General features: G+C 42.7%; 1 protein-coding gene across 1 annotated transcript; it reads right to left on the bottom strand.

The window, feature by feature from the left end:
* Positions 1 to 2,252: 2,252 nt before the first annotated feature.
* On the bottom strand, positions 2,253 to 11,651 carry LOC117449568 (uncharacterized). The gene is made up of 5 exons (XM_034087328.2): positions 11,495 to 11,651; positions 7,984 to 8,103; positions 4,099 to 4,263; positions 3,738 to 3,839; positions 2,253 to 3,401 (listed from the first exon to the last, which is right to left on the bottom strand). Exons 2-5 carry the CDS (start codon positions 7,997 to 7,999, stop codon positions 3,124 to 3,126), a joined length of 561 nt encoding a protein of 186 aa, XP_033943219.1. The 5' UTR covers positions 8,000 to 8,103; positions 11,495 to 11,651; the 3' UTR covers positions 2,253 to 3,123.
* Between the last annotated feature and the right edge of the window lie 440 nt (positions 11,652 to 12,091).

Below are 12,091 nucleotides of genomic sequence, written 5' to 3' on the forward strand. Positions count from 1 at the left end.
AGTAGGCTTGTTTGAGACAAGCAAGACCTGCGCAGACCTGCGCAGTTGCGATCAACGTCTTGCTAGTGCGTTGCATGATGGTTAGTCATTTTGTCCGACTTGCTCTGGAGGCTCGCCCACATGAGACTTTGAAATCTCGCGGGACAAAGACGCCCGCAGCCTTGAGAGCGAGGCGAGGCGAGTTGGCGCAGTTGCTCTCCACGAGCTGCGGAAGCAAAATGCTTGATGGGAAACGACTCGCTGGTATCTCGAGCTGAGCGCTCATTGGTGGTTTTTACCACGTGCTGCTGATGAAACTCTCCAATTGGCTGGCAAAAGTTTGTTGTTGTTTTGTGTCAGTTTTACGTCGCCACATCCATTCCCATTTCTCATCATTGTTCCACAATGTTTATCATCATGAAATTAATATCTATATATTTTATACTATACTGCTTACCGTTTTCATACTTTATATATCTTAGCATATTCATACACACTGTTCATACTGCTCACAGGCTGATATCTAGTGTATTCATACCCCACTGTTTATTCATCATTCAATTCATTCTATATTTTATTCTGTAGATTGTGTACATTACTTTCCACTTCACTGCGTGTTGCACCTGGTTAGAAGCTAAACTGCATTTCGTTGTCTCAGTACCTGTAATATGTGCAATAACAATAAAGTTTCTCTTTAAGTTAAACCAAATCATTAAAATAAAATCTATTGTAATATAATGATTTGGTTTAACCTTATTTATTGAATACATCATTTAAAATGGCAAGATTAAATGAAATTACATCCATGTTGTACACATCATAAAGCTTAAAGTGGCAGCTAAAGAATGAACACAGCAGCAGGTCTGTTCAATTCATGCTCATTAAGCTTCATGTGTGCGGATCTGAAGGGACTGATCATTTGTAGCCTGTCACCTATCAGTTTTGCAAACATTAAGAGGGAGGAGCATTTCTAATTATGGAACCCAGTCACTGGTGTGGTTCCTCATCATGACTGAATTAACAAACCTATATAAAGCAATGGAGATCACCTTTGTCTACAGTGGGTAAAATGGAATGTGTGGTGCTTACACTGCGTGATGGACAGGGAGACATCACTGTAAGAGTCTCACAAGACATTTCCCAAAGACTACAAAATGGTGAGTAAACAACTAAATTGCATTCCAACAATCTGGATATGATTTTAAATTATGTAAATTATTTTTCAGATAACAGTTTAGCAGCTGCACTTATGCAGCAAGCAAGGGCTGCAACAAATGCACAAGGTAATCTATCATTTAAATCAAAAATGGTATTGTCTTTTAATGCAAATCAAACAAATGACATATTCATGTATATTGTAAACAAATATTTAATTTTCTCTCAATCACAGTCCCTTTAGATCATGTCATTCTCCATCCAATACATGTGGGATTTCTATTGCATCCACTTCATCTGCAACGAAAAACGCCAACGCAATTTCCGCCATTGCAAACCCAGCCAGTCAAGCCGACTCCGAGTCCGAGCTGTCCGACTTAAGACGAGCTTTTTGACACCTCCCCCGGCTGTGATCGGCTACTCTCGTCTACTTTCGAGGCGACCCGCAATGTGTCTCAAACAAGCCTAGTGTTGTCAATTGCCGCTTTCACACCGCAGGACTTGCGGTACTTTAGTGCCGGCACTAAAGTACCACTAAAGTACCACGGCACTAAATCCGCCAGGGGGCTAGTGCCAATCGCATTCACACCGCAGTACTTTCCCTGAGGCACGATTACGCTGACGTCACTTCGTCTTCTTCTTCTCTGGGTTTACTGGCAGGCCGCAAAACCACTTCACGGCGAGTACAACAAAAAAACGAGAGAAGAAGAACTACACGGGGGGGAGGGGGTATAAAGCCCACCCGCTGTATGAGGCGTTTGTTTACTTTCAGACCTCAGACATGATGGAGTTCAATGAGCTTGTTGTCTTTGTGCTCATGTTATACAGCTTTGTAACTGGGTTATTGCAGCCAACTAGGGATTTGACCCACTCGTCGGATGCTGTAAGTGCAATGCTGGTTCGGAATCGAAGGCGTACCATAACAAGTATTTCAACCGCAAAGGCTGGCACTCGCTCGTCCTGCAGGGTGTTGTGGATGCTAGGGGCCTCTTTTGGAGTGTTTTTGTTGGCTTACCAGGTAGCATGCATGATAGCAGAGTGTTCAGCATGTCCTCACTTGTTAGTTTTGTGGATAGGGGTGGTCTACTTCCTCATGTAACAAGGAATATTGGGGGACATGATGTGGGTTACTATATTCTTGGGGACTCAGCCTACCCCCTGCAAAGATGGCTGATGAAACCTTTCCAGGACAATGGAAGGCTTTGTACAGTGCATTTGGTTCTCTCTTTTATTTACCACATTCAAGACAGGCACAATTACAATAGTGCAGACACACCTTTGTGCAAAGAAAATATGTCCGTATCAAAACAGTGTGGCAATATAATAACAAACTGCCAGGTGTCATATGCACATTAAATAGGCTCAGCAGTTAACACACCTTTATTATATATCCTCCTGAGAGGAACTCGGTACACTAACTCCTAAGATGTTCCCTTACTATAATTAATTAAAATATTGAACTCACAACACTGGTAATTACAAACTTAACCAATAATCACTTACATGTGATTTATAGGATGCAACACAGGTCACTGTAAAGATAGTGTCAGAGGAGAAATAAGCAAGATACATTATCTGTTAAATCGCCATGGAGGTTATCTTTTATTTATCAGCAGCAGATCAATAAGTGTCAGTATCAAAACATAACACTGGCAAATACAATAGGTAGGCTCAGCAGACAGACCGTAGTGCAAAGTTAAAGTGTCACATGATTATCTACTAAATAGTGAATTCAGCATCAACTTCACCAAGATGAAGTTCAAAACAATGTAACAGACACACCTTAGTGCAAGTTAGGTGTCAGTATTAAAAAACAGTGGCAATATATATATAATAACAATAGAAAATCAACTTCAATCAAATGTACCCAAAAAAAATACACTTATAACAAATATATAAAAATAGCACTGTAAGAGTTTAACTGTGGGCTAAGCCCTGAATGTTTCCATGTCCAGGAAACACTGCTGTGTGTCAATATTTAAAACAATACTACAGGGAGGAAGGCCTGTTGGACTTCACTAGCTCTGAAAGCACTCCCAGAAACCCCTGCTGAAAAGCCTTTTGTTGCTCCATGTGCTGCGCCAAGACTGCGTCCCGTTCATCCTGGCGCTCCATCATCGCAATCACCCTGTCCTCTGTTTCCTGGGCCTTGTGTAAAAGCATCATCTGGTCCTCGTGCATCGCCTTGCTGGCCATGGCACGCCTGTCCTCCATAGTCTCGATGGTGGCAAAGAACTTCTCATCATGTGTGTCCTGTGCGCGCTTTCCTAAGAGGAAACATTACTTAATCACCATGTAGTTTTACAGGCAGAAGGGACACGGTCAGGCTGTTAGGGCTATTCCGACTGATAGGGTTAGGCACAGACACACACACACACACACACACACAAAGACACACACACACAAGAGAGACACACGTTACGTTTTCTTACCGGAAGTCATGTGACCTAGCCCGGATGTTTACAATTTTGTGAGCGTAAAATGGGCGCGAAAAGTGTAAACGCCTGCCTAGGCAAACACGTTTTCCACGGTGTTTCATAATTCATAATTGTACCATGAAGGAAGTAAACGTGATTGTGAAGCTACAGTGCGTGTGAACGTACTTTTGCGTTTGGTTGATGGAAAGGGAGACGAGCAACGGCTGCTGTTGCGATCGGGAAAGGAAAGTCCACTCGTTTCCAATCCAGCGAGTTGTCCCGCCTCGCCTGAAACAAACAAATGTAGTGCCATGAGTTAGTGAAGCACATTACAGAAAACACTGCCCACTTATTCACAAGACAAAACGTTTTCATGGCGGCCGAGAATAGCTAGTTAGATGTTATGTTATTAGCCAGCTCAGGGCCGGCTAACAGTGTTAGCCAGTTCAGCCTGCTCATGGCTACCTCGATCTACTGAGCAAATAAAAGTGCATCTGAGACCAGTAATGTGCATATTAAAAACCCCAGTACAAGTAGTTTATTTTACCTTCGTCGTTGTTGCTCACTTCACAGCCGACTGAATCCGCCGTTTCAGCGAGCTCCCACAGCAGCGTGCCCGAGTCGATGGTCATTTCAAGTAGCTTTTGCGAACATCGCTCAAAACATTTAGAGTTAGGAACTGCTTGTTGTAGAAGTGGCTGCATCCCTGCATCTGAGTAAATTGACAGAAGCGCCGACACTTCCTCATCATTCCACCGCTCCGGTGCTGTACGTGTTGTCATAACTGCTTTCAAGTACAAACAACATACTCGCTCAGGGGGGTATACTGCGAAGCAGGATTTTCGCTTAGCCGGCTAAATTCAGGGAAAACTCCGGCTTTCCGGTCATCCGAAGCTGGTTCTCTTTTTAGCAAGCTAGATCTCCATGGTAATATATGCTAAGCAGCTAACCTGGTCGGGACCAGGTTAGGTTGCAGGCTAAGAGCTCAACTCAGTGAAAGCACAGCCTGCTGACCAATCAGAGCTCAGTGTGCGGAGTTTAAAGCGATCAAGTCATATTACAGGAGAAAGGAAATACAGAAAAACTGCCGTCGCAGGAAAGACGGCCGGCAGAAATCACCGACTGTGTGAACGTGAACATTAATAGAATATCACCTCCATCTTCAGAGCAATCTGACTATTATAACATTAGCGTTAAGAAAGCTTACTTAAATATCGGCCACAACATAAGTAACCGGATCGGAGTACATTAAGTACAGTCCGCGGCATATCACTTCATAATGTATCATATATCTCCTTATCTGAGTCAGCTGAGCCGTATCTGGCCGTTCAACACTCAGTGTCACATACTGTATGCAGAAGTATTATTTTAAGCAACACATAAGTTGATGAAACACTCGAGACAAATGTAATTGAAGTCAGATCGTGTTTTAGACGGGGCAGTGATATCATAAACCTGTTAATGTACGCATTCAAACACTTTTTCTTTTACCAGCTGTGTTCACCTTGCAGCTGCAGCTATTTGGCTTTTATCCTGGATCAAGTGTTTAAGTCATGGATGTTTAAAGTTTAACTTCTTCATTTTTGACTAGTATTAAAGTTCACTTTTCATTCAGGAAGTATGACGCTGTGCTGTCAGTGCGCTTCTCCATGTTTGTGATTGGTCGAATGCTCCAAATACCACCCCTTTCATGTGAACGCGCACCTAACTCGATAGGACACGGCTGGCTTGAGCGATCCACTTGATAACCCAGCGTCGTAGTACAGTTTAGCGAGAGCGCGTATGTTTTGGATTAGGCCAACCGGCTAACTCAAACATATCCAGGTTAGGTTGAACCAGGTTCGTTGTATAGGCCCCAGGTGTGGATGTGGTTTTGTAGCGAGGGAAAAAATGGCTGCCTAACAAAACAAATTCAGAGTCTAACGGGGCGTGGTTTGCAATTCGCCCAGCCAATAGAAATAGAATAGAAATTGGCACTCTTTTGTCACCAGGTTCGTACCACCTCTCTAGCAGGGACTAAAAAGTACCAAAAGAGTTCCCGGCACTGAGTAGTCCCGGCGGTGTGAACGCGACATTATTGGTACTAACGGAACTAAAGAACTAAAGTACCAGGGAAAGTCCTGCGGTGTGAACGCGGCTATTAGCTATTAGCCGCGTTCACACCGCAACACATCACATCACAACACAAACCCGGGTGGGGCGGGACCTCATGGCATGGGCGGGAGTCGCGGGACGGCTGCTGCTGCTGCTGCGAGATGGGTCTGTCTGCAGACCGCAGCAAGGAGGCGTTTCCAATAGGGGCGTTTCCTATAGGGGCGTTTCCTAACTTTTTTTATCCAGCTGCTTTTATAAATCCTCGCAGAAGAAGTCATTGTTCTAGTGATGGGAATTCGGGCTCTTCTTGCTGAGCCGGATCATTTGGCTCACCAAGAAGCGCCGGCTCTTTCGGCTCCCAAAGGGCTCTTCAGTTTACCACATATTATACCTTTTAATTAAATCAAATGTAGCGCTGTTTTGACTAATTATTTATATGTGTACACATATATCACTTAAATTATTCAAGACATCCTTTGTACTAAAGTATTCAAAAATAAAAATCACATGTTTAATATAAATTATTTGCTGTGGCCAATTGTTTTCATTGCATTTACAGACCCGTGTAACTCTCTGATACCACCCAATTACTGCATTGACTTGCTTGTAGAACCACGCTACACAAAACAGATAGCAACACCTATAAAAACTATTTAAAAAAAGGGGCTACTGTATCAACCTATATAAAGTATATAAATATAGTTTTTCTCCCTGCAGGAGAGGGAGCGTGCTTTGAGATCAACTGCTAGGCTGCAGCGGGGAGAAGAGGGGGACAAAAAGTAGGAAGAGAAGTAATGGGTCAGAAACCCTCCTTTTTACGCAGCGGTCCAGACATAGACATCATAGCTACGGCGACATAGTTGCCAGTTACTTTTGGCATTAGGGCAGGGATATCTTTCAAGGTTTGACATAATGAATTGTGCTACTTTTAAAGCAAGCAACGATGTTTTCAAATCTGTAATCAAAAAGCTCCTCAAAAACACTATAGAAGCAGTTCCTGCCGTTGTTACGTTAGTTCAAACAGTAACAACGGACTACTTTTCTTAGCGGATGCATGTCAATTTAAATCAATACAAAAAACTATTTTTTAAATCAATAAAATCTTTTTCTAAATCCATAAAAGCATTTCAATTATTATTGGGAGTCATGTCGTTACTTTGTTGAGAATGTGGCCATGTGTAATAAGCGGGATAATGTCCACATTGCACATTGCATAATGTGCCTTCATGCCGATCTAGATCCCTCCGCAAAAACAAAACAAAAAACGTCTCGTTCGCTGGCGAGAGCCGGTGTTGTGTCACATTATGCCTCCCCGTCATGAAATGCCCCCCTTGTCACGGGAACGCGCATTTCTAAATGATACGTTCATTTCTAAATAAAAGTGTTACATTCCTGAAACTTGCTCCATTTATTGGTGCCAGTCCTAGAACCATACCCTGAAAAATGCTCGAGGGTGGGATTCATAGAAACCTCTTTTTTTGGGGGGGGGGGGGGCATTTTATGACAGGCCTGGTCATCACGATAGGTTTCTATGAATCCCACCCTCAAGCATTTTTCAGGGTATGGTTCTAGGACTGGCACCAATAAATGGAGCAAGTTTCAGGAATGTAACACTTTATTTAGAAATGAACGTATCATTTAGAAATGCGCGTTCCCGTGACAAGGGGGGCATTTCATGACGGGGAGGCATAATGTGACACAACACCGGCTCCCGTCGTTCACTATAGGAAACGCCCCTATAGGAAACGCCCCTATAGGAAACGCCTCCTTGCTGCGGTCTGCAGACAGACTCTATTGGCTGCTGCTGAGCTGAAAATGGATAAACGGAAGAAACGCCCAGGTGGCGCTGAAAAACTGCGAGTCTCTGGAGGTGGAGGCTGCTAAATATTCTAAATTGACGGACCTATTTGGTACAGGTGTTACCGTTTAACTGGTTACACCGGGGAAGTCGTTACGTTACCGGTAGGAATGGGGCGTGTACTTTGAGGAGCCATTGTCGAATAGCCAGGAAATACACATTTCGATCGCTTCTTTTGTTGTTTACATTTATCTTCTGGTATATTTGGCTCCACAGGAACACTTTGATGCACATTCAGTATCAGTGTGTGAGGTTGTGGTTAGGATGCCAATATCCGGACGCGTACAGCGAGGACTACAAAATGACAATGAGGTGACTGGGGATGTCTGTTCAAAACATTGCAAACGTGAATAAATCATTTCAAATATGTATTTGTCTCCGACTGTCATTTGTACATCGTTGTTAATGTGATGTTTAGTAGCTTTGATAGCTGTCCATACCTCCAGACAGCCTAAAGTAAGACACAAGTTGTTTACTCACAGCCCGAATGCAGCATCGAGATCCGTGGCCAGCTGTGATCCTCTCGATTAACTTGTGACAGGACTTCTGTAGCTATTCTCCAGCGAGCAAGGTTCCCTCTCGTCACAACACGACTCTACACTGTGCAGAAAAAAACAACATAAATGAAAATAACCTTGCTGGATAGTTTAGAATGAAACAAACAAACTATCTTCCATGGCTGATACTGATGTCACAGTGACGGGTAAACCACAGACTAGTCTAGCGGGGGGGCACAAGTTGAATCCATATAATGAAATTGTTATTTTATATATGTGTCTAATTGCTCCCCCCCACCTGTCTAATTGCTGATTAGTGTGTGTGTATTTAGGCTCTGTTTCCCTGTCTGTTAGGGGCTGGTAGTGTGTGTGAGATCCTTGTGGTGGCTGGTGACTGTGGCACCTGGGCAGCAAATTGAGGCTGTGTCATATGTTTATGAGTAATAAATGCCCACACCGGGTTGTATTTTGGACGTTCTGCCTCTGCCTCCTTGCCTGGGGGGTATACTACGAAGCAGGATTTTCGCTTAGCTGACTAAATTCAAGGAAAACTCCGGCTTTCCGGTCCTACGAAGCTGGTTATCTTTTTAGGAGGCTAGATCTCCATGGTAATTTATGCTTAGCGGCGGCTAACCTGGGGCCTGTACTACGAAGCTGGTTAAACCTAACCTGGATATGTTTGAGTTAGCCGGTTGGCCTAATCCAAAACATACGCGCTCTCGCTAAACTGTACTACGACGCGGGTTATCAAGTGGATCGCTCAAGCCAGCCGTGTCCCATCTAGTTAGGTGCGCGTTCACATGAAAGGGGTGGTATTTGGAGCATTCGACCAATCACAAACATGGAGAAGCGTACTGACAGCGCAGCGTCATACTTCTGAATGAAAAGTCAACTATAATATTAGACATATGCAGAAGTTAAACTTTAAACATCCATGACTTAAACACTTTATCCAGGATAAAAGCCACAGAGCTGCACCTGCAAGGTGAACACAGCTGGGAACAGAACAAGTGTTTGATTGCGTACATTAACAGGTTTATGATATCACTGCCCCGTCTAAAACACGATCTGACTTTAATTACATTTGTCTCGAGTGTTTCGTCAACTTAATGTGTTGCTTAAAATAATACTTCTGCATACAGTATGTGACACTGTGAGTGTTGCACGGCCAGATACGGCTCAGCTGACTCAGATAAGGAGATATATGATACATTATGAAGTGATATGCCGCGGACTGTACTTAATGTACTCTGATCCGGTTACTTATGTTGTGGCCGATATTTAAGTAAGCTTTCTTAACGCTAATGTTATAATAGTCAGATTGCTCTGAAGATGGAGGTGGTATTCTATTAATGTTCACGTTCACACAGTCGGTGATTTTTGCCGGCCGTCTTTCCTGCGACGGCAGTTTTTCTGTATTTCCTTTCTCCTGTAATATGACTTGATCGCTTTAAACTCCGCACACTGAGCTCTGATTGGTCAGCAGGCGGTGCTTTCACTGAGTTGAGCTCTTAGCGTGCAACCTAACCTGTTCCCGACCAGGTTAGCTGCTTAGCATATATTACCATGGAGATCTAGCCTGCTAAAAAGAGAACCAGCTTCGGATGACCGGAAAGCCGGAGTTTTCCCTGAATTTAGCCGGCTAAGCGAAAATCCTGCTTCGCAGTATACCCCCCTGGTCGGGACCAGGTTAGGTTGCACGCTAAGAGCTCAACTCAGTGAAAGCACAGCCTGCTGACCAATCAGAGCTCAGTGTGCGGAGTTTAAAGCGATCAAGTCATATTACAGGACAAAGGAAATACAGAAAAGTTGCCGCAGGAAAGACGGCCGGCAAAAATCACCGACTGTGTGAACGTGAACATTAATAGAATATCACCTCCCATCTTCAGAGCAATCTGACTATTTAACATTAGCGTTAAGAAAGCTTACTTAAATATCTGCCACAACATCAGTAACCGGATCAGAGTACATTAAGTGCAGTCCGCGGCATATCACTTCATAATGTATCATATATCTCCTTATCTGAGTCAGCTGAGCCGTATCTGGCCGTGCAACACTCACAGTGTCACATACTGTATGCAGAAGTATTATTTTAAGCAACACATTAAGTTGACGAAACACTCGAGACAAATGTAATTGAAGTCAGATCGTGTTTTAGACGGGGCAGTGATATCATAAACCTGTTAATGTACGCATTCAAACACTTGTTCTTTTACCAGCTGTATTCACCTTGCAGGTGCAGCTGTGGCTTTTATCCTGGATAAAGTGTTTAAGTCATGGATGTTTAAAGTTTAACTTCTTCATATGTCTAATATTATAGTTTTCATTCAGAAGTATGACGCAGCGCTGTCAGTATGCTTCTCCATGTTTGTGATTGGTCGAATGCTCCAAATACCACCCCTTTCATGTGAACGCGCACCTAACTCGATAGGACACGGCTGGCTTGAGCGATCCACTTGATAACCCGCGTCGTAGTACCGTTTAGCGAGAGCGCGTATGTTTTGGATTAGGCCAACCGGCTAACTCAAACATATCCAGGTTAGGTTGAACCAGCTTCGTAGTACAGGCCCCTGGTCGGGCCGCTCAACGGTCAGTCTCACAAATGCATTTACATTTATTAAACAATGACCAATACAAAATAAACGTTCATTAAAAAAAATCTGAAATAACTGTGTTATTAGGAGTTAGTTAATGTCTAATATTGAATAATTCTTGATTAAGTTTGATAAAATCTGTAACGGATTTTAAAGTGTGTTTAAAAGTGATTTTAACTAATGAGAATGATGGAAAACAACAGCATCATCTGGTAAAATTAAGGGCCTGCTGCCATCTAGTGGTTGAGTCCTGAATCTCCACCAAAGATTAACCAGCAACAACATCTGAGTAATGTAGGAGTGGAAAGGCTTGACCTGCTGTTTGTTGATCAATTAATGTCGTCTTCTTCCGTTTGCTTTAATGTTGAGTACGTAGTTGTGCAGCACTCCCACCGCCACAACGAAGAACCCTGTTACAGTTTTTTTCAGTTGCTAACACACACACACACAAATCTCACATAAAGCATACTTATTTAAACCCACACTCAAAGAGCAAAACCTCAGCTCAAATCTCCAAAACTCTAAACACATTTTCAGCTCTGCACCCAATTTGCAATTCAACTCGGCACTTTTTGCAAAACACTGCACACGGTTCTCTAAGTAAGACACAGAAATCTGGCATTTTCAAAAAACACTGCCATAAAAATGCTACACACATGAACCAATGAACAAATACACATGCCAAATGCAACCCGGTATCATGGCAAGACGTGAACATGTGACGATGTAACAAGCTGGGAGTGGTGAAGATGTCACGATTTCGTCCCTTCAAACGACAGTTACACGGTATTGTTAACATGGTCCAACCAGTGGAGATATACCCGGAAATGCCAAGCAAATGCTACCCCGACGGTCGGTTGTTATTGTCAATATTAATATAATTTATTTTGTAATAGTCACACTCGCTGATGTTCTTGTTACCCCAGCTGGTCGAGTAAATCCCCGTCAACAAGCGCTCCTGGCCCCAGCAGTGTGCATTACGGGTTAGTGTCCCCTTTTTGGCTTCCTTATGTCATGAGCTTCTCGCAGCGTTATTAATTACAACCTTTAACCATAGACTGTATATATATATATAAAGCCTTTAACCCTCTGAGACCCACATAGGACATTTCTGTTTTTGTATATTTTTGTTGTTTTGCCTAATAAATTGTCATTTCTTTGCAGTTAAAATCAAGTTTTACACATCCCAGAAATCAACACAACCTCAGCTAATGATATGTGTCACTCATTAGAGACTTATATACACTATAATAGGGGATATTTGCCCATAAATAAAAATAAATAAAAAACGGAGCTTGACATGTTTTACTTATTTCATTAAAAAGAACTGCTAACCATAACATTGAAAGAAACATTCAACACAGAAAATTGCACACATTTATTATCATTGTATCATAACTGATTAGAAGATTCTAACGTATTCTGTTCAATAGTTATGCCCATTCTTTTGGGCAGTGTCCATGGGCGTTTTTTTGCGAAGATTGTCATTTTCTGTCC

Source organism: Pseudochaenichthys georgianus, chromosome 7 (assembly GCF_902827115.2).
Source record: "Pseudochaenichthys georgianus chromosome 7, fPseGeo1.2, whole genome shotgun sequence".
In the NCBI taxonomy this organism is placed as follows: Eukaryota; Metazoa; Chordata; class Actinopteri; order Perciformes; family Channichthyidae; genus Pseudochaenichthys; species Pseudochaenichthys georgianus.